Source organism: Parasteatoda tepidariorum, chromosome 3, assembly GCF_982258835.1.
Source record: "Parasteatoda tepidariorum strain Cologne lab strain chromosome 3, Ptep-v5.0, whole genome shotgun sequence".
Taxonomy (NCBI): domain Eukaryota; kingdom Metazoa; phylum Arthropoda; class Arachnida; order Araneae; family Theridiidae; genus Parasteatoda; species Parasteatoda tepidariorum.
Genome location: NC_141757.1, coordinates 78,884,105 through 78,908,543, shown reverse-complemented (window position 1 = coordinate 78,908,543; position 24,439 = coordinate 78,884,105). Strand labels below are relative to the sequence as shown.

The 24,439-nt window shown below is 28.4% G+C and overlaps 1 protein-coding gene across 1 annotated transcript in view; it reads left to right on the top strand.

Annotated features, from left to right (window-relative positions):
- The window catches only part of bark (C-type lectin domain-containing protein bark beetle), a 95,824-nt gene that overhangs the window by 32,430 nt on the left and 38,955 nt on the right, over positions 1 to 24,439 (top strand). The window contains exons 2-3 of the mRNA XM_087159654.1: positions 2,467 to 2,651; positions 5,605 to 5,795. Coding sequence (XP_087015780.1) covers positions 2,467 to 2,651; positions 5,605 to 5,795 — 376 coding nt within the window. The remainder of the gene's footprint in view (positions 1 to 2,466; positions 2,652 to 5,604; positions 5,796 to 24,439) is intronic.

Sequence of the window (24,439 nt, the reverse complement as noted above, 5' to 3'; positions counted from 1 at the left end):
TACAATACTAAAATGGCTCAATGATGAATTTAACGCAACGTAAAGGTTACAAGCTTTGTATGTGAGCAATCATCTAGAATTCTATTTAAAATGTATTGTCTTTTAACATTAAATTAGTAGAAAACATTGTATTCGTATTTTTTTATAAGAAATTTACAATAAGATTTCAAATTTTTTATAATTTGTGGAACATATAATATGTTGTTAAAGTAGTTAAAGTATAAAAATTAAGGTATACATTTTGTATAGAGTTTTTCTAAAAATATCTTATATAATTTTTCAATAAATAAACTGATTCTTCCATTTCTTCTTATTGGCAAAAACATTTCTTGTAAAGCTGTTTTCCTCAGCAGAAGAAATAAATTATAAGCAAATATCTTATTCATTAAAATAAGCTTGATTCCGCTACTTGATTTGACGAAGATAGAAAGCACATTTAAAAATTATTTTTTCTTCATTTGCTTAAAATCTAATTTACTTACAAGAAATTTTAAAATTTTTTAAATCAGAAGCTGAAATATTACTTTTAACAGTTAATGTAACTAGTTTATTTTGGGGACGAAAAACATCTGATGCAAAGTCTTATTTTCTTTTAATAGGAAAACATTTACTCATTTAAACCTTAAAAACTGTTGTATATAAAAACACATATTAGTTTAAAGTATGTGTTAAACATACATATGTGCTCACCGTTGGTACCCCCTAAAATCATGAATCTGCCACTTCAGCAATCATAGATTCGTGCTTTTTGTGTTATACCAACGATATTTCCTATCAAAAGTGTTTTTTCTTCACGAGTCAAATTTTAAAGAGAATAAAAATTATTAATGGTACACATTTATAAAAAGCCCCAAAAAAAAATCTATTCTTTTAAGTTTGAATAGAATTTTATAAAATATAAATTATTGTTTTTCTCCTTTATACGATGGTCACCCGGAAAGTACGTATTTCACATCCCATTAAAAAGAACATAGCATAATTCCCTGGGAAAATTTAATGCGAAAGATACAGTAATATACACTCTGCCCAATGAATTAGAAACCTCACATTAATTTCTTATTAGACAGTTTGCATTGATGACAGCCCAAATTCATACAGGTATCCATTCTGCAAGCTTCTGGAGTGCATTTATGTCCAGTGCTAGTCGTGCATACTAGATATCTCTAATATTAGTATGCCATGATCGTGAGAATAAAATACATTAGTTACGCAGACTTTAAAGTACTGAAAATTAGATGTAAGAGAAGATTTCTGTCGAATTTAACTTGTCAAAAAGTCATAAATATTTTCTATTGGTTTATAAACTAGGGTTTGCGGCTGTAAGGGAAGGCGTTAGAAGCCAAACTGAACACTTCTGGCACTATACATAGTTGCATCCAATAAGTGTTTGTCATTCTTTGAGTAAAAATGTAAAATTACAGGACGCACTTGATCCACCAATATGTACAGGTATTGCATGGCCTTTTATTCTCCCTCGGGAAACATCAGGACACCATTTCCACACCAGCAAAACACACTCCACATCATAATACTTCTACCAGACCCTTGAACGCCAGCGAGCATTTAATAAAAAAATCTCTCAGGAATCTAATGCATTGGCCAGTGTGTGTATTTCAACTACATCTCAACATGACCATTAGAATTATAGCACTTGTCTTACCGTTGGATATATTTTTGTACTTCATTATCAATGGAGTTTGCTAGAGCCCCTGAATTAGACAGGCCGACTTATCATTTATTTTTGGAGCAAAGAGCTAACATAAGCACATAACATAAATAATACTAACATAACGTTAACTTGCGAACTTGTTTGCTCCAATATTGCTTGATAGGTCAGCTCTGATAGTATAGGAGCCTTAGAGTTTGCCACTGAAAAATGGCGTTAGCGTGTCTCAGCTCTCTGCAGTTTTGGTGGAAAACTAATGCTTTTGAAAGTATTTTTTCACGTGCAAGAGCAGATAGAAGTTGCAGGGTGCCTTGTCGCTGGAGCTGTAAACTCGCTGCTACAGAAGTCTCAGTGGGTACTTGACCATCCACCTGATAGTATCAATCTTGCTCCCAGCAATTTATCTTTCTTCTTGCATATGAAGAAATTCCTGTACGTACTTCACTTCCCCGCACAAGTGAAGACAGCAGTCACAAGCTGATGCCATTCTCAGGCGGTAAATTCCTATCATACCGGGCTGCGAAAACTTATCCCTCACTTTGACAAGCGTTACAATTTCGATGGTTCTTATGTTGAGAAGTAGTTTTTGAAATAAATCTTTCCAGATAATCACATTTTGATCCTTTTCTTGAGCCATGCGGTACATATTTCTGGATGACCCTCAGATGCATTGAGAATAATTAGTATTATATTATTTGTTTATGATTTTAAAAATATGCCAATTGTTAATTTAGTTCTGTTTCAATGCTATGTATTAAGCAAAACCTTTTTTGCAAATTAATTATTTTATGTTATTGTAGGGTTTTGAAGATCGCAAAATAACCTTCACTCGACTGGCTGACAGACAGATTTCCTGGTCGGATTCAGACTTAAATAGATCCAAATGGCCAGAAGTCAGACTAGTAGATGGACATTCCATCTTAGAAGGCCGTCTCCAACTATTTTACAAGGGACAATGGCATTCTGTTTGCACGAATTCCAAAAAGTAATCATTCATGCTTCTATAAACTGTTTCTTACGAGCTGTCAATTGCTTAAATATAGTTACTATTACTAAAGTCATAAAGTTGCTTCTATGTCATTCAGACTTTTAACTTTTTACTTGGATGATCATTTCAAGCCATGTTGATTTGTAGACCCCATGTTAAAAATTTTAATTATGATTCAATTTTATACAAAGGTACAAACGAATATATGTAGACTATCAGAGTGAGATAAGAGTTATAGTAGCTATTACGACCAAATGTAATTTTATTGTACTAAGTATCAGAAAAAATTTAAGTAAGTTTGAACTGGTAAATATTTTAAAGATGTCTAAAGTAAGTTACATTAAAAATCGTTGTGAAGGTTTCAAAAGTTTGATATTTCTCGTTTGCCGGAATCAATTTTTAATGTATATTGAAAATGTTAGAATAAGTAATTAGTATGTTATAGTTTTTTCATTACTTTATTTTTTATACGTAAAATGCCATCCGCAAGATACTTAAAACGAACGAAGCACAAGCCTTAAAGTTGAGGGACGTTGCTAATAATTATTTGCTTATTACGTGAATAAATGAGAAAATCAATAACGACAGGTCGATACAAATTGTAGTATATTTGTTCTTTCTTCAGGTCAAAATACAATACAAACGTAACATATTACCCGGTAGGGAAAACTGATAGCGGAAGCTGCAGATTACCATAGCATCTGCAAACATCTTTAACTCTCAAATTACTTTTTAAAAAATTGAAGAAAAATTATTTAGTCTCATTTTTAAAATGAGTCGTAACTAATTTGAAATGAAAATTAAAAGAAAGCCGAATTGAGAGAACATAACATAGAACAAAAAGTAAGGAAAAGTATTCTTTTTCTGTAAGTTGATGACAGATTTACACTGTATAAGGATTTCTTCACTTCTCTTTAGAATTCATTCAAATTAAGCTTAGGGGATACGAAGTTTTATGTATAATGTATAAATATCTATTCTAAGTTTGCTATATATCTGCTAATTCAATCTGAAATTTAGATTTATGAAGGTAGCGTTGCAGATTTACTCCACTAGTTGAGCTACCTGGTATATTACCAGTAATAAATAACTAATACATACGCTCTTATTACTTATTCTACATAAAAATTTGTATGGAAAATAATAAGGTACTGTATAGTTTAATGGCTAAAAATGTTCGCTTCTCTTAAAGCTTGCTGTCAAATATTTTTAACTTAACTCGTATGTTCAGTGTTCTACAAATATATCAGCTCTGATAGCTTAGAAATCGGAACGGTTTCCAAATTTTGACCTAAATATGCATAAACTGAATTCAAAGCAGATGAAACTTATTAAATAACATGTTATAACTTCGCATTTGGTTGACTATAATAGTCAATTTCATAGAACGTTGCATAGTTATAAAGAAACAAAAATTAACTGATATCTATACAAAATTACTTTTTGAGGACATCGTTATATTGAGAAATTAGTTCTGACTTTGGTTCTTTACATTTCTTGTCACATTCTGTATGGTATAAACATTATATATGCATTCTGCATTCATTAAAAATTCAATGTTTGTATTATAAATATTATATACATTTTAAAAATCTACTGTTGTTAGAAATTTTGTCACGTGATAAAGTATAATATCGATCAAATTTTTTACAAAGAGTGACGTTCTTAAACTATTATACTTGATGCTCTATGATTCGATTTAAATAGAAATATAATTTAATTTAATTCCTTATTAAAGTTTCACGTTATGGTTCACGGTGTGTAGTACATTTCGGTATTAGTCAGCTTAATTATGCAATGCTAAAGTTCAGCTTGAATGGAAACTTGGATAAATTTAATTCTTTATTATAGTTTCACGGTATATAGTTTATTACGGTATTTTAGTTCCCTAATACGGTACCCAATTGAACCTTCTTAAACTTGATTACACGTTGTCATGGTTCAATTTGAAGAGATGTGATTAGATACGATTTAATCTTAGATACGAGTTAACTAGATATGATTTAATCTAATTCCTTATCAAAGATTCATGGTGTATAGTACATTTTCGTGAGAGTTAGCTTGATTATACAATGCTAAAAATCAACTAGAATGGAAACTTCGTTCAATTTAATTATTTATTATAATTTCACCGTGTATAGTTTATTACTGTATTTTAGTTCCCTAATACGGTACCCAAGTGAACCTTCTTAAACTTGATTACACGATGCTATGGTTTGATTTGAAGAAAAACACGATTTAATCTAATTCCTCATTAAAGTTTCACTGTATAAGTTCATGATGTGTAGTTCATTTTGATGTTAGTTAGCTTGATTATGCAATACTAAAGTTCAGCTTGAAAGTAAACTTGCTTAAATTTAACTCTTTATTATGGTTTTGCAGTGTATAATTTATTACTGTATTATAGTTCTCTAATATGATGATGAATTGAACATACTTAAACTTGATTACATGTTGCTGTGGTTCGATTTCAGATTTGTTCAGATCAGATTCGACTTATTTATGTTTCACGATTTAGTTCATTATACATTTCGGTGTTAATAAGTTTGATTATACAATACTAAGGATAAACTTGAATGAAAACTTGGTTTAATTTAACTCTTCATCAAGGTTTCACGGTGTATAATTTATTAAGGTGTATAGTTCATTACGGTATTATAGTTTCTTAATACGGTGATAAATTGAACCTTATTAAACTTGATTATACGATATAATGATTCAACTTGAACAGGAACTTGGTTCAATTTAACTCCATGATGAAATTGCAGCAAAATTTACGTTATTATGAATTAAGGAACCAATATAATGGTTGAAAGTTGAACCAATTTTCTGGAATGGGAAGCTAGCTTTGAAAATGTGTTTATAGAAAAAAAGTAAGATGTTTAAAATGAAATGCTCATCAACTTCTCCTCAAATACAATTAAAGAAATGTGTCTTATTTCCCTCTCAGCTGGACCGAAAACAGTCTACAAGTAATGTGCCGACAACTAGGATTTACGGGTGGTCATCTGAATCGTTGGTTTCCTCGAAGTAATGACTCCAGTCAATTTATGTATGAAGATCCCCAATGCTCAGGCAATGAATCGTCCCTTTTTGACTGTCCTAATTGGAATTCAAGACAAATTGGCAGCGGTGTGTGCGGTAAGTAGGCTAAAAAAAAAATAATTTTTCATTTTTTTATTTTATTATTCTGTTATTTAAATTTCCTGTGAATCTGGAATTTCACTTCAGTGCCTTAATCTTTTAATGTAATAGACTACGGTGCGTAAAATAAAAAAAGGACATATTAACTATTTTCGTTCTAATGATTTAGCTGTCACGCATAAGATACGGTTTTAACGGTTCGAAAGGCTAAACTTAAATGTGCTAATTATAATATTATTATATGCAGATGATATTTTAAGTTACGTAATCAGACACAAAGCGTACTAAAAACAAAGATACTTTTTTTTTCTCCACTGATTTGATTTCTTCACTCTCCCAATATGGCAGGTAGCGGCCATCTGGAAAATGTGGTTATAGTGTTACTTTATAAGGATTATTAGTTTGCATCTAAATAAAATCGAACAAAGTATGCTAAGCGTCAGATTTCAGTGAGAAATAATCATAAATAAATCACATGATTGTTTTTTAGACTAATTAGATGACGAGTGGAGTGTCCGGAAACTTAATTCTACAAATTAAACTGATATTGTTTGTATGACATTTCTTGTTGTCATACTCGTGTAAAATATGCTTAGATCACTACTTTTTTTTAAAGAAATTTTTTTAATGAAATCGAACAATTTAAATTGCATGAATTAGACATTTGTCTGATGCAGAGCTTAGAGACAGATGTGTCTGTCCTCTTGTTCCTTTTAGCTACGCAACTGAGTTTTCTAAATAGATTAAACTCCAGAAGCAACGCGTCTAATATATTGCACCACGTTTGATACAATTTTATGTCTTAAAATATTTCTTTTTGATTTTTTTTTCTGTTTGTATGCCTTTCGATTGTTTGTGTAAGAACATTATCCTCCGTTGTTCAGGGTTTTTAAATACAATGAAAAATAGTTTTAAGAAAAATAAAAAATTCAATTCAAGTATCATTTTGGCATATTTTTATGTTTATCTTATTATATGAGCATATATTTTTTCATATATTTGCATGTATGAACATATATTTTTTCACCGCCAAAATAAAAAGAAATAGATTATAAAAATTCCCTAAATCATGCAAAAATAGGCCAAAAATTAAAATGTATGATTTCTTATGCTATATCTAATAAAGTTAGACTTAATGAGCTGAATTTTTTTCAAAAAACTTCTATTGCACTTATAAGTTTACTTTATAAGTTTTGTTTGAGTTTCTTTTCTTAACTTGTTATTTATATTGCATGTTTTTTTTTCCTGGACTTCTATACAAAACCATCGGGGTACTGAGGGAGTTAATTTAGGCATTTGATTCTCCCTCAATTAGAAATGGTTTTGTTTTTATGGCTACCGAGGCCGGTACCCCCTGAAGACGTCGGCTTCGGTGGTCATATTTTCATTTTTATTTCCTTCATTTTCTTTATTTACTTTTTTTTTGTTTACTTTCTTTCTGTTAAGCTACATATTTACATAATTCTACATATTTACACAATTCTTACACAATAATTGCGGGACGCGGGAAGTTTATGTAAAAGAAGTCGTCAAATGTCTTCAATGCACCACTATGCATAAATAAATAATTATTGTAAATTACAAAATTGTGATTGGCAGTTTTATATAGTTTAACCTCTTCCTTCTTCCGTCAAAATAACTGGGTTAAGTTTCGCCCCTCTATTTCTCGCGTCCGTGATATTTCCAGTCTGGAGTGTTTAAAAGTAAAGTGCCAAAAAGATAAAAACAATCCATCTCTTATGCCCGGAATCGTGTTTATTTCTCAATCTATACACTAGATGATAGTACCAGACTATTTGTAATGTGTTTAGAGATATTTTATTTTAAACTAGATGTCAACACTTATCAAACATGTACAGTGCGAGGAAAAAAAACAAAAAAAAAACAGCGAACCACCATGAATAACTTTTGATATAAAAATCGGATTTTCACGTTCTAAGACTTAATCGCTCGAGGGGTGACCTCAAATATGTTAATTAATTAGTGCAGATGATAATTTAAGTTACGAAATCAGACACAAAAATGTACTTTCTCTCAATTAACATACCTTTATTTCGACGGATTCGAATTTCTGATCATTAAAATTAGGGGTTATAACAGAAATCTGAGAAATATGGTTCCAATAGCTTGATCAGGAGAGCTGTCCAAAGTTTGGACCCCTTAATGTTAATTTTATTTTTCACGTATTTCGCGATATCTCGAGAATTTTTTATGCGAATTAATAGCTTTTGTACACAATTATAAAATGTATTTATCTAAAGATAATTTCATGCAAAAAAAAAAAAAAAACTTTTAGTAAATACTTATTAATTTTTTTAAAATTTTATTTAACAATTGTTAAAAAAAAATTAGTTGTAAGGTGTAAAATTTTTTACATCATTTCAAAGAATATAGTTTTGCATGGCAAAATACAAAGTTCAAGCGATAACGGCAGAATAGTACCTGAGAAATCGAATTTCAAAAATACGTCTTTTTTATATTGTACATACGCTTAGTTTTATTTAATTTTTTTGAATAAAACAAAATAGGCACTTTTATGACCGTTTTCTTCAAAACTATGCGACCATTAAGAGGTTAATAATTATTATTCTTGAATACAATGTAATATGAATAAATAATAACGTGAAGCAATATTTATAGTAATAATAATAAAAAAGCTCCAAGATAGTTTCTCTGTGTGCATGTTGTTATGCATCTGTGGTGGATCTCAAAGTTTAAGGTACTTTTTTTTTATACCTAAAATTAACATTAATGTCCTTGCCACAAGCACTCAATTTGCAGCATGAAATAATTATAAAATTTTATGTCATTAATATTTTTTCCGCTTTCCTTTTGAGACAAAAATTATTAACTGTCATTCATTAGTTTATGCCGTTAAAATTATTTATCATTATGACCGGAAAAAAAATTACGGAAAGCTTTTATGTTTTTTTTCCGCATTTTTGTTCGAAATAAATATTTTGACGGCGTGACATTGATAATGGACTGAGGTCGTTAGACTCTGCTTGTTGACCTGGGAAATGATTCACAAGGTTAATCTCTGTAGTTTTCAAAACTATTAATAGAAAAAGAATATTTCCAATATAATTAAATATGTCCATTGGCATTTATAAAATAAATATTACTATTTCACTTGCAAACAGAAATTATTATTGAAACATTTACTAATACTCTATATAAATGACTTTAATAAATGTTTTGACTCTAAGCTGTAAATTCTATGCAATTATTATCATTATTAATTAATTTAGAGTTATGCAGGGTGTTCTGTAATACACATCCTTAGTATATATTTTTAGAAACTTGGAAATAGAAAAAAGTATGCGCTTGAAGAGGCAAAGAAAATTTACTAGAATTTTCCCGTAAAGTTTTTGTGAATTTTTAAGTAAATATTAATCTTTGGAATTTATTTTTATTATTCTGCAAAATATAACTTATGTTTTAATTTAACTTCGTATTTTCTTAATCAAATAAACCAAAAATTAAGCTTCAATTAATAACTTATAAAAAATGGACAATTCATTTCAACGTGATTTATAAATTTTAACAGTTTTATCAGCTCCCATCATATGTGATTAAAATAATCTTTATTGAACTTACAAATTTGAGACTTAAATAGAAAACCTATTATATTTTGTTACGATAAGAATAAATAAATAAATATATATACATATATAAATATAAAATTAAATATAAAATTAAAAATATAAAGAAAACAGGGAAAAAATATTATTTTAAAGAGAAGAAGAAAAACTATCATTAAATAAAAAAATTCTTAAAAATATTTGAAAATTTAAAAAAAATTAAAGCATCCGGAATCTATAATCTCTATAATCTCGCCGTCAGCTCACACGATTATAACAGCGAAAAAGAGAGCTTTCTAATATTGTTTTTGTATTTTGTATTGTATTTTGAACTTATTTCATGGGTTCTATATACTTGCAGCTAATGAGCAGTAATAAAAATTATTATTCATATTTTCTTTTTCTTAATTTTCTTCGTTAATCTCTCATTTCTTTTATCCACTTTATTGTGTTATATATATATATATATATATATATATATATATATATATATATATATATATATATATATATATATATATATATATATATATATATATATATATATATATATATATATTACATTTATATATATATAAATTTTTTGACATTGACATGTTGAAGGAAATTATATTACTGTAATAAAGTTAAATGTTATTTACGAAAAATTAGTTACCCGTTAAGGGATTTATTAGGAAATTATTTGAAAAATACAACTGTAATTGTGTAAATTCAATTTAATGGTATAATGACATTTACAAGATGGTTCCGAGGTCAACGAAATTGTATCTATTAGTTAACGTTTAGCGAAAATATATTTTAATTATTCATATCTTTATACTATTCAGTAAACATCCTTTTCCTAACGCCGTTGTTATAAGATTTACTTAAAAGAAAAGTAACTCTAATATCAGGTTTAAACTTTTGGTTTATCAATAAAATAAATAAAAATGAAATCAAAATAAGAACAAACAAAAAGCGATAAAATTCGACACGCTTGCGTGCTATAAGTAAACCAAGTTAGTACTATTGGAAGAAATTATTTCTTGAAAACTTTTGTGGCACAATAGTTCTTTCCTAGATTCACCTGACTTCATCTTAGGTTAGTAATGTTGAGTCAACAAGGTTACGCAAGAGAAATATAGAAAGATTAAATGAAGATAGAGTAGAATAACATTAAAAAAGTGATTAAATGAAGATTTTCCACATATGGACAAGCGTTCGTTTACTCCATTTTTTTGAAAGAACTTGATCTTCCTTTATTTATTTTAATTAGTTTTGTTTTTCATGGTACATTCGACTGGCAGCTCTAATGTTATGTTTTTTTAATCTTTCTATTCTTAAGTTTTTTTTTCATTTTCAAACATTATTTTTGTTTGTCGTAACTTGTTTTTGCTATCTATCTATCTATTTTTTTTTTGCTGGATATGTTTTATTCTATTTTATATTTTTTGCTTAATACGTTATATTTTAATTTTTTTCCAACTTTTTGGTGCTCTTTACATGGAATATATTTTGTTTTGGATATATTAATACAATATTAGAAAGCACTTTTTATTTCTGATATAATCGTGTGAGCTGACGACGTGATTATATCTTTTTCTTATTTTATTTTCTGGCATTTTTTTCTTCACTTTTTTATTATTTTTTAAAAACATTTGAATCATCAATAATTTTTCTTCTTCTCTCTAGAAATCTATTATTTCCCCCTTATTTTCTTTGTATTTTTAATCTGTTTCTCTGTCCCTATATTTCGTAAATCTGGATTTTCTAGAAAAACTTACACCATTTCGACACTTAAGTTGTAGTATTTTGGTTCATAGGTGATATTTTAATTTCAAAATGAACATAATATGGTGTAAAAATAGTTTTAAATAATGTCGAGAAATACTTATAAGAAATACAAATAGACATTTTAATGATATTAAAAGCCTATCTAAGGATACCAAACTCGACCACACTTCGTCAACCCCTGATGCTAGGGCAACTCCCAATGAAGGTCGAGTTTGGTATCATTAGATAGGTTTTTTATTTTTTTTTTCATAGATCTGATGTGTATCTCACGATAATTATCAATTTCAACGACCTTTGTATATTGCTTCACCCAAGAACCGAAATTTTGCAACCTGTATCTAAAATTGAGGTACTTCTTTTGAATGGAAAATCCAAATTTGCAATAAAAGATAGGGATTTCTATTAAAAATGTTTCCATAGCTCGGGGGTCCATCCCCAGGATTTTGAGATTGGGAGTCACGTTTTCTATCCTCTAATACCTCATTTGAAAATATTTCGTACGTTTATTTTTAGATCTTTGATCCAATCTGTTCTTCGAAGGTTTATTGTTTATATTGAAATAATGAAAGTTTATAGTGCAATAACAAACAAATAAATTGAAGAACAAAAGTTTAAAAATAAAAAGTAAAGTATTTTTCATTATTTATATGAAAAATACTTAATAAAGTAAGTTAGTTGTATTGTTTTCTACATTGCTCTTTTTCTTACTTTTTAATGTTTATTAATTTAGTCAGTTTTTAATACACCGAAGAGCCATTATATTGTGACCACACTCCATCTATAACAATGGGCTCACCCAGGTTTTCATGGTTTCTCGCCCAGGAACAATGTTTTCATGGGGCACATTGGGACCCATAATCCTCATAGAACAATCCCTGACGTCTGTAAGCTACTTCAACATAGTTGCAGACCAGGTTCACCCATTCATGGCAACAGTTTTTCCTGCGGGGGATGGTGTCTATTAACAGGATAATGCACCATGTCATAAGGGTCGAACCGTCATGGATTGGTTCGAGGAAGGCTCCAGTGCCTTTCAAGTCATGTCTTGGCCCCCAAATTCACCTGACCTTAATCCAATAGAGCATTTGTGGTCCTACTTGGAAAACCAAATTCGTACTGCCACGTTACCCCCTCGCAATGTGAGGGAATTGCAGGACCAGTTGGTGAGCGCTCGGTACCAGATACCTCAGACTACCTATCATCACCTTGTGGAATCAAATGCCACTGCGGGTGCATCAGTTTTGAGGGCTAAAGGTGGTCCTACATGTTATTAGCAGGGTGGTCATAATGTAATGGCTCTTCGGCGTATATCCTAATACTAGTATAATTTGGTTCGTTACTGAATCAGTTATTCTAAATAATCATCGCAGTTTTCAAGATGATTTTGTTGGTCACATTTATTATTTTTGAAGCATTTGAACCCTTTAATATCCATCTATTATTATTCTAAGTCCACTAATCTCAATTTGATAATCTGAATTGCGTCAGATGGTATCGAATTCTCTCATTTGATTTTACAGTTCGGCACCATTGATTTATATTTAAATGAATGGAATGCGTTAATTACAAACTATTGGTTTAACTCCAATAATTCAAATCATTCCGAGGATTAGGATTTTTTTTTTTTTAGAATCTTGAATATGTTTAGTCTAATCTGTGATTTAAGTTGTCTCGAATAATTGATGGAAAAACTCACGAGAATGATTTATTTAAATCGAATCGCTGATTCAATACGCTCAGTTTAATGGGAATTTTCAATTAAGATAAATGATTCACTAGACAACTACGTGAATTAACCCGTCTGATTAATTTCACCGATTAAAAGCTTATAAGTGAACTAAGTAACTTCAAATTATCATGATTGGTTTTAAAAAAAACAGTTCAATTCTAACATACTATCTCGATGGAATCGTAAAAAACTATTTAGTAGAGATCGGTATTTTGTGAATCATGAAAAAAGTAAAAAATAATACTAATATTTGTCGGGACAGTTACAAACCGGTTGAGTTCACACGATTAATCGATTTTTATTTTGGTTTGACATACGTGATTGCACGTATTCGTTTCTTCTTTATATAAAAGGGTAACAATCTGCAATCCGGAAACTATTTTTTTTACAAACTAAAAACATTGTATTCGATAAAAATCATTTATGCTTAACATGAGTTTTGATCAGAGAATCAGATGTTATGGTACAGCGCGTATTGTCATGTTAATACCGTGACTGTAATAAAAGAAATATTGTTTACGCCAAAACATGAAAGATCACGTTTAACCATCACGAGTATACAAAAATAACAAGCAAATCTGCTAGATCATTAAAGGTACCACAATGGTTAATCATCTTATCAAGATGTTTAAAAACTGTTATTATCTAGGTTGGTGTTCTCTTTATAATCGTTTTCGATCAGTAAACCACAAAAAAGAATTCTATGAAGTTTTAACAAGTTGAAAAGCGTTAATCTTAAAACATTGTTGAAAAGAACTAAAATTTAAAAGTAACTTACAGTTGATCGAAACATGTTATAACATCGTATCACATCTAACAATTTAAATCGCTTTAGAACTATATTAATGATTTAGTATTCTTAAGAAAGTTGAAATAAGAAAAAATTTTTAAATTATATGATATTTGCCATTTGATTATATGATATTGGTCAATTAACTTCTGACAAGTATTTAAACAGTTTTTCTTAATTATTCAGTTACTGATAATTTTCATTTTTCGAAGTCAAACGTGGAATTTTTTTAAAAAATCTTTTTAAATGTACTTGTGTACTGTATTTGATTATTAAAATTATTTTTAAATTTTTGCATAGTTTGTAGAATAATGCATTGGAAATAATCTCACGAAAGAGAGTTTTCCAACGCTGTATATTGCAAAAGTTTTTAAACTAATAGTCGGAAAACAATTTTAAAAATGACTCTTTTATAAAGTTTCTAAACATTACACCAATTATTTTACATTTATTAAATAATCACATATCAATATTATTTCTTTTTTCTATTGAATTTTGTTTTAACTGTTGGCAGCTGCTGTTACAAAGTTTTGTTCGTAATTTCTAAAGTATGTAAAATTAATCTCTCAAACTGAATTTTTGGACAACATAATTTTTAAAAAAAATATTAAAAAAATTAATGTTTCATTCCGAATTAAAAATAATTTAAATATGATAATCTGAAAGTAGTTTGAGAAATATGTCAAAATATTTTGTTCATAACGCTGTTCATTTTTTTACTTTTATCCAAGAACGATAATTGCTTGGTGCTTTTATTACTGTATATATTAAGAATCCTCTTTTATGAAAATTCTAAGGATTACACCAATTATTTTACATTTATTAATTAAGCACATATCAATATTATTTCATAAAGCTTAATATGTACCAAAATGTACCAAATTGGAGGGAAAACATTGTGCAACATTCTCAAAATCCTTCAGAGCGATTGCAGTCATTCGAAGTTTAGAGTTTTTTTTTTTTTTTTAATTTATCTATCGATTAAAATATAAATATTACCATTTGTGGAGGTATTTTTACAGTAATGTATATTAACATTGAGGTTCTTTTATGAAGCATATGAAAATACTTTTTTTTTCAAAAATGACAACTTATACTTATGATTTTCAGCGACAGATGACATCATTTATAAACTTTTATTTGTATGTGGTTGTAAATTAATTTGGAGAATTTCACCATCTTATTTTAATTTTATCTACGTTTAAAGTCTTGTTAAAATTTTTTAAGCTAAAAGGAAATTAAATATATAGCATATGTTTGACGACCAAACTTTTATAACAATCCGACTGGTTGTATAATTTACCACAACCAGGAAACTTTTCGTGTGAAATTCCAGGCTGGCAATAATTAGCGTAAAATAAATATAAGTTAAGGCTACACGGTACCCTTTTTTAAAAAAAAATTTTAAGGCCTGTAATATTAAAAGTAATAATAGATTTTCATTTTTATTATATTATTAAACTGATTTTCAAAAAGAAAAGGCAAATCGACAAACCACAATTTAAAAAATTTAAATTTTTTTAAAAAATTCAGGATTTTTTTAAATTTTTATAACTTTTTTAATTTTCAAAATTTTTTAGTTATTTTAAATAATATAAATATCTTAGATTATTAGGAACAAAAGTTAGCATGGATTTGATGCTCTGATCCTTAGTTGAATCTTAATTATTTTTATCGTTACTAAACACGTGGAAAACCCAAAAATTCTAAAAACTCCAACTTCAAATTTTTATTAAAAAAAATTTATACATCTCACACTGAAATCCATACTAACTTTTGGTCTGTATATACATAAAAGTTTCTACAAAAAATTTCAAGGCTTTATCTTTAAAGGGAAAAAAACCTTAGGGAATCGAAAACAGTGGCATCAACAAAAAAGAAAGTCTGAGAAAATGACATTTAAAGTAAAGAGAACCATAAAACCAAAACTAAAAATGCTTGTACAGTCCTACTTTCTTAATATATTATAAACAAACTTATTGCTGGTCCAAAAACACTAATTTAATTGAATATTAATAGTATTATATTTTTTCACATTTAAAATTTATATGTAACCTGTATCGGCTAAAATACACGTAACATTGGTTTAGACCAGGGGTCGGTAACCTTTTGAAATGAAAGAGCCAAAAGTTACAATTTTACAAAATTTCCCGCTTTTAAAGAGCCACTGAAAATTTTTGATTTAATACTATAATATTTTTTTATGTATATATGATTTTTAATTAAAAAAACGGTTTTGAATACAGAATAATATTTATTCTTTATTTTTAAAATGCGCTAATAATTTTTTTAAAATTTAGTTTTTATTTAATTTTTTTAAATTATTTCTTTTGAGGGGGGGATAAGAATACTTGGGTCATTAAAATTCGATGAAAATTGTAAATTTTCTTACTAATTCTTGTCAAATTTTCAACAGAAAACGCGCTTTTTTTTATTGAATGTGCAACGAAACACAATCTTATCAGATAGATTTTATAATAATTCTTTTTAATTTTTCATAGCAATTCCGTAATAATATTCATTTATATTATATCAGAATTCTTTCACAATTTTCCTTTTTTAAGAAATATGTACCGTCTATTCTTGTTATTGTTAAAAACAATTTTTAAGCACTTAATTATTAAACATTTAAATAAATTTTGCATTTTTTTGTCAAGGCAAACGTTAAATCGACTTATGATGAAGTGCTAGAAACGATGGTCACATACTTTTTCTATTTATTGTAATTTCTATTTATTTTCTATTTATTGTAAACATTTATAGAGCCTCGAGCTTTCCAACTCAAATAATTTAACACTTTTTTAAAAAATTAATTTAATAAAAGTCACTGAAAGTAACGATCTTCTATTATTTTAAATACCTTTTATACGCAAAGTTACAACATTAATGTATTTGATTGCTAAATTTAATAATATGCAGGAAATTCGGAATGACCGCTCTTAATATGCATTTAAAGAAATTTTGTTTCAAGTGAACGCGAAAACGAACAGATAGAGGTCACACGTTAGAATTTTAACAATCGAAAACAAATAAATCACTGTTGAGGAAGGCGAGTGTAAAAAGGCGATTAACGATTTTTTACTAAATTAAATAACTTTATAAATTAAAAACTTCAACATTCACCTGGCAATTAAACAGGCCTGTTATTATTACTATTATTATAAAGATTATATCAATATATTGCATTAGATATTTTTTAAATTTATATGCTTCTTTTTTCCCTTTTAAATTTTAATTTACTACATCCGCTGAAGTAGATTTATATCTTTATTTTTGACAAGGTTTATAAAAATTTATAATAAGGGTGGTCTTTTCATAACATCATGTTTTACATGATAATAACATGTGATACACATCAAAGGCTTTAAAAAATGTAGATGAAAATTAAATTTGTATTTGTTCAACTGAAACACTAAACTTAAAAATTATCAGACATCAATTATGACTCGTGCATTTTTTTAAAACTCTTAATCTAAGTAGGATTCTTTCTGATGCATTTCAAATATTATATGCGTATTTATTTAATTTTAGTAATTTGATTTGCGAATAATTATTTTTAATACTTATTTATTACTAAAATTTTATTTTTCATTTTCATTTAATAATTTTATTTATTTTTATTATTCATTTTATAATCTACATTGTTATTAATATAAGAGCTGTGACTAAAATCCTGAATGGGGATACAGAAATAGTTCTTTTTTTCTGGGTTAAATTTTTTCACGCATTCTTGCCTTAAATTTGTAAAATGCTAAATTTTTTATCCGAATATTTCTTTATATAAAAATAATACTATATAAATAATAAATAAAACTTTAAAAAAAATTTAACTATGTATTCAAACATTGCAGCATGATAAATCACAAATAAATATTTGTAAAATTTGATGATTTGTAAATAATGCTTTACCGAAGAATGTTTAAGTCTTTTTTTAAAATATAAAAAAAAATACCCTTAAATCGCAAAAAAAATTTTTTTTTTCTGGTTAAGGCAGTTAAAGTACAATTTTGTTAATTATTTATTTTGTTAATTATCGTGCCTTTTAATACAAAACTGTGAATTGAGTTTTTACATAATTACAAAAATATTAAGTTTCTTTTTACTAATAATTAACTTAAACAAATGGAAAATTGTTAACTTAAATCTTAAATATAAATAAAAAACATTAAATACATACGAAATACATCAACATAGTAACAAAAAAGATGAAGAAAAAAAATAATTATTGAAAAAAAAACTGAAGCTTTTCTATTTTTAAACACATTACATTTTTAATAAAATAAGCATTAGTATAGTTTTGTTCATAACGGATTGCAGTTTGAACTTATTATAAAAACAAATGCTACGAACAAATATAGAATTTGATTTTTGAAATTTAAATTAAATAAGATCTGTGAAAAATAATCTCAACTGAAAAAATTAAATTTAAAAATAAATTACTATTTTAAACACAAAATTAAAAAGCTTAGTAAATAACTATTTAAAAAAAGGAAAAAAAATTCCTATATTTAGAATTCAAATGTGATTTATCTGCTTCCATCTCCAGCTCCTACTAATGAATATAAGTAACGTAAAAAAAATTTAATTGCTCTTTTTTCTTTCTTTTAATCATTTTACAGGGGAAAAGAGAATAAAATTTTTTTATCTACTTCATAAAAATCAATTTTTTCCCATATATATTTTTAAAAAAAATATTTTTTTCTTTTTTGAAAAAAGTCCTATACCTAAATTTTGAAGCAATAATTGAGGAATTAATTTAAAAAGAAAATAACAACATATTTAATGAAATTTAATTTTACCTTAATATTTAAACAATAAGACTGCAAATAGTAAATATTCATAAAAAATTTATACTTACATTCAATAATAATATTAATTTATAAGATACGCTTTGAGTAACTAAGTACTTGTAAACTGGTACTGGACAGTTAAAGACAGATCAGTAAAGTAACTGGGGAGGTGAGTGAAAAGAAACTGGACAGTCATATAGAGAAAACCACAGCTGTATGTGCATTGAGCTCTTTCCTTCCCTTTCTTAACGACATGGACAAAGATATTGTCTTTATTCTTAGAAAGAGCAAGAGAAAACGTGAGAAAAAGGCATTTCTAGCTATATACTTTTAAAAACAACCTGGATTTTTCAAGTTGAAAGAAATTTCCGGGGTTTTGTCTGCTGTTTCACAAGATCAGAGTCGCAGGCATCATCCTTTTTTTGTGCCTTTTCATGGTGTCGGTAACGGCATGCTCAAACAGACAACAGACTTGCCACTTTTCCGGGTGAATACTCGGAATCGAGTCGGAATGAGACACCCCTCTAACCGGGCTTAACGATGGGCCTGAGGGTAGCGGTTTGTAATTAACGATTATAAGAATAGAAAGCTCTTGAGAAATTAGGTACTTAAAAATATTTTTTCTTATTTTTAAGGGCTTTGGTAACAATTTATTAATTTTTTCGTATGGAACTGGAGAGCCGCAACTTTACATCAAAAGAGCCACCTGTGGCTCGCGAGCCACAGGTTGCCGACCACTGGTTTAGACAAACAAAGCAATAGGATTAAAGAAATAGCTAGCATAATTATATAAATATTCAGTCAATCAAGTATAACAAATATTCTGTTACGAATGTATTTATAAATTAAAAAATATTAGTCTTAAAAAGGACTTTTTATAAATAAAAATTTAGTAAAAACACAACTTTAGAACGCATCCATCAAACACCGAACATAAATAAACAACAATGCTTCTAGAAGTGAAAGTGAAATTTGATAACTTTTGGAGAAAGTGAAAATTAATAATCATCGAAATAAAATAAGTCTTTTTTTGAAAAAAAAAGTTTTAAAATTAGATTTAAAAGAAAACGAAACTAACCACGCCCCCTTGCTTGTCAAATTGTGAGTCTGACACAACTCGGAAAAATCCTAATATCTCTAAAACTAATTAAATCTCAGATGCAAAATTTTTCAACTTACTTCCCAACCACATTAGCCACCCAAAAATGCAAAAATATTTTTTTGCATATTTTTGCGAATTTTAGGGTACTGTGTAGCCTTAACGAAACAATGAAAGTTTACCTTTTCATTCCGTCCATTATTTGTTTAATTATTTACGTATCCGGCTTTTCAGTTCGTAAGTTGTAATTACTCCTTTTTAATTTTTTTTACGGAAGCTCTCTCTTGCATTGAAATTACAAATAAAGCAGGCTCAGTTTTACTTGTTTTTCTAGCTTCTCGAACGGGAATCGTTCCAATTGAGCGATAGAATTGTGTAGTCACATATTTGGTTCTTTCTAGCATGCAAATCCTTTCAAATTTTCGCAAACATCAGAATCATTTTTTTTTTAAACTCCAAGTGTTCCCTTTGCTTTGAACATCATTAAAACTATTAACTGATGGCGTTACAGTTGCGTTTAAAAGTATTTGTTTCTTTAATAGTGGAATTAGTGGAATAAATAGAAGAATAGAGGAATAGTGGTGAAAATAGAGGTGAAAAGAAAAAAAAATCTTACTTTGAGTTGATTGAATAAATACAAAAAATTACTAATAGTTAAAATTTTTAATAGACTTTTCTAGCCATACTGAATCAATTCAGCTGATAAAAGTGTTTAAAACTAATAAAATTGTGTTTTTTTTTACGTCTAGTGATCAGATTTTCATTTACTAGGACTCGATCTTAATGATTCGATGGCCTAACCAAATAAATGTTAATTTTTTCAGACGATATTTTAAATTATGAAATAAAATATAAAGATGTACTTTCCTTGAAGAAACAAGCCGTTTTTGACTGATTTGGATTCTTGAGTCTCAAAATAGTTACAATATGGAAAGTAATGTCCTGATAGTTTAGACTAAAGAGCGGTCAAAAGTTTGGGCCCCTAAACGTTAATTTCACTTTTTGTGTTTTTCGAGATCTCAAAAAAAGTCATATATTTAAATTTTTAATTCTCAAAAACTATTTCTGCGATTTCCTTCAAACTTTGGATTTTGTCATTTAAGATTATGCAGCTTAAATTAATTTAAAAATGTGCAAGAATTACTATGAATTTTTTTATGCTGATTAAAATAAATAATAAAAATGCCGAATAACTGAGAGTTATTTTTGCATAGAATTATCTTAGATAAACAATATATTTGATTTGCTTGATTCCTACAATGCTATGAAAGATTCAATGAAATTCGGAAATACTTAAAATAGTTCTGAATGTAACTCATTGTTTCGTATTTCTTTTGAAACGTTATTATCCTTTCTATATTTACATTTCAGAGCTATGATAGATTATTGCCATTTCAAGCGTTTTGTGTAACATTCAGAATTGAAAACTTTTCAAAACGATGCTTTTGTTTTCCGTTTTAACTCCACGTTTTCCATTGTTAGGAAAGGAGTTCTGTAATTTTTCCACTTTTTCACTTACTATGAAATCATTTTGTCCAAACAGTTGCGTAAAAAATTAAGAAACATTTCTTTTTGGCTTGTTATCGTTATTCAATTTCAAATAATTATTTGGAGTTGGGCTGCTTACTCCCCCACCCAGTTGCGAAACTCAACTTTGTAATTGAGACGTACTCAAAACTCACATTGTTTGCAATCACTTATGATGAAGAAAGGCTTTTTTGTTGATTGCCCAAATGTGAACTTGAGTGTTGAAGAAAATTCTTCAACAATTCATTTGAAGTGCGTGATATTATAAAGCTCATTTGACAAGGTCTGAAAGACTTGAAATAACCTTTTATCCTTCTTTTTAAGTTGCTGCAATAAACACGCTACTTTTTTCGTATGGAATGATTTAAATTTAGAGACACAATTTTGCTTGTTTAAGATCCATTAAAAGAATTGTTTCAAAAATTTTTTAAAGTTGTTATGGATTTGTTAAATGGAAAAAAACCTTATTTGTTCTACGAACGCAGGAGCAATGATGTGTAATAATCTTAATAAAAATAAATTACCACTGCCAAACTCTATTCTGAATCTAAATATAAAGAAATTAAATTGTTGTAGTTTCTTTAGATGCTGGGAGTAAACTGAATCATTAAGAACTGATAACTTTTAGATTTGCATTAGCAATTTCGCAAGTTGTTTTTATTTTTGTATCAAATTCTTAATAAACCCTTAATGGAAAAACAGATTCAAAAACAATGAACTTCTTTTGAAAATGTAAAGCGATCTAAATTAAAATAAGAGAAAAAAGATCATGCGTTAGATTCTGTTTTAATTTCTTCAAAAAGAAAAACTATTGTCTGTTTTCCTTGTAGGTAAGAATTACTCTTTAATGGCCACTTCTCTTTTGATACATACGATTCAATCACGCAAGAAAATTAAGAAAGATTGAAATATTTTCTTTCGACTGTATTTGCTCTTAATTTAAAAAGGAAAAAAAAAATTTTAAAAGTTTACTTCTGGTTGTTTTAATACGTATTTATTTCTTTATATAAATATATGATTGAAGCACGCTAGAAAAGAATAAATTGAAAAGTTTGTTTCTGGTTGTTGTTCTATTACATACTATGCGGATCTCGTAAGTCCTGGAGTCAGATTCTACTTCAATTTCTCATATTAACGTGAAGAGAATAATATATCATGAATACCGATCCTCATTTCATTAACTCCACTATTTAATAGTTTTTGAATATGCCGACCGGCTTGCGTAGGGGGCAAGGAACTGTCCTTGCATCAGAAAGGTTCTGGATTCGAATCCCGGGTATGGCATGGATGTTCTTTCCTTCTCTGTACTATCAGTCCTCTCTGTGGGAGCGACGTTGGCCCACCTAATATGGTGCCCCTGAAAGAGAGGCCAACAAAATCACCCTGTAAATGCCTGAATTGACGGATGTTAACACAGGTGGGCATTGGAAAAGAAAATATTTTTGAATGTTTATCGTTATTTTCTACAAAGAAAGCAAAAATATGTCTATTTTATATGTATCATATATTGAAATGGTTTTAAATTTTAAACTTTTAATTTCAAAATCCAATCGCACTTTTCATTATTTCTACAGGAGAGTGTAATGCTTTTCTATAAAATTATAACTGAGTTTGATTAAAATGCTTATTTTCGAAAAATAGCAAGGCTATTATTAAACAAATCCGGCCAGTCTTGACATACACTTCTGAAGCTTGGACAATGACAAAACTGGAGGAAAATTGTATCGCAATATTTGAGAGAAAGATTTTGCGGGGTATACTAGGTGGTGTAAATGGAAACAATAGCTGGAGAAGGATATTTAACTTTGAACTGTACAAGATTTATAAACAACCTGATATTATTAAATACATAAAAATAAATAGAATGAATTGGATCGCACACGTGATTCGAATGAGTGACGACAACACAATAAAAAAGATACTGCTTTTTAGATCCACTGGAGAAAAAAAAAAAAAAAGCGGGGAAGGCCGCGGTTGAGATGGGCTGACTCAGTGGAGTCTGATTTTCTCGCAAATAATGAAAAGCATTGGAGATCAAAGATAAATCGGAAGTCATCATGGAAAAATCTTCAGAGGAAGGCATCGGCTCACATTGGGCTGTCTGGCCAAGTACTATGATGATGATTATTATTAAATAAAAAAAAATTCTTAGATACTTAATTAAAGAGTTTGCTTTGTTCTCAATTTCGATTTTTGTACCAAATGCAAGCGATATACATAAATATTTTAAGGAAGTGAATTTTTCTAAATCGTTTTGACTTAAATAGAAAACATTCAAAAAGCCCAGGTGCTGACTTTTGCACAATTCTGAATTGTCTCGATTGAAGGTAGAGAAAGAAAAAGAGGTGTAGAGGTCAATATTCTTGGGCTGTACCTCTAGCGTGTGAGTCAGTGGAAAGGAAACAGTGAGGAGAAAAAGATGTAGGGCACGCGGGGGAAAGTGAGGTAGTTATCGGCGTTACAGGTGAATTCCTCTTCATCATATTTGAACTTCATTTTCGCTTGAACTTCGGACAGATGTCAGTTTAAAAATAACTTAATAAAAAATAGTTTGACAAATGTTAAATTTAATTAAACGATGATATTTTTTCACGAAAAAACCCTCCCGCTTGTCATTCTACCGAAAGCATTTGTTGGGTTAGCACATTAACCCTATGGTTAACGCCATTGTTAACACATTTACTCAGCAATACCCATTTTAAAATAGTATTTTGTCTACAACAGTAAATGACATGAATCGTGAAATAGCGTGACTCATTTGTGAAATAATAAAATAAATTACGACTTAAAAAAATTCGTTTAACAAATTTTTTAAAAAATCTGTTAAAATTAGGCACGCAAAATTAAAGAATTTTATTCAATTAAAAGATTTGTAAAATTTAGACATGCAAAGCGTAAGGCCAATTACTAATTGAAATTTGAAGAAAAGTTGTCTCACAATTGTTATTGCTGGAATATTTGCTAAATTCAAAGCAATTAATTTCAAATATTTAAGCAAATTAATGGGGAGTTGTGCGTGGCATTGTGAAAATGACGCCCATCCTTGTAATAAATCACGGGGAGAACCAATTTTTCATGCTTTTAATTTGTCAAAACTTAGGAATTCTCAAAATGCTTCAGATAATAACAAATGGAACCTTTTTAATTTCTGATTCTCGGATTCAGATCTTTCCTTAAATCTAGTCATGAAAAACAAACGCTTAAGAAAGGAAAAAAAAAACGAGTTATAAGCTTGTATGAAATTGAAGGCTAGTTTAATCGAGAGCTATTTATAGACGGCTAGTTTTAGATGAATCCAAAAAATTGAATGGAAATAAAATTCAGAATAAAAGAATTTCGTTTTTATATG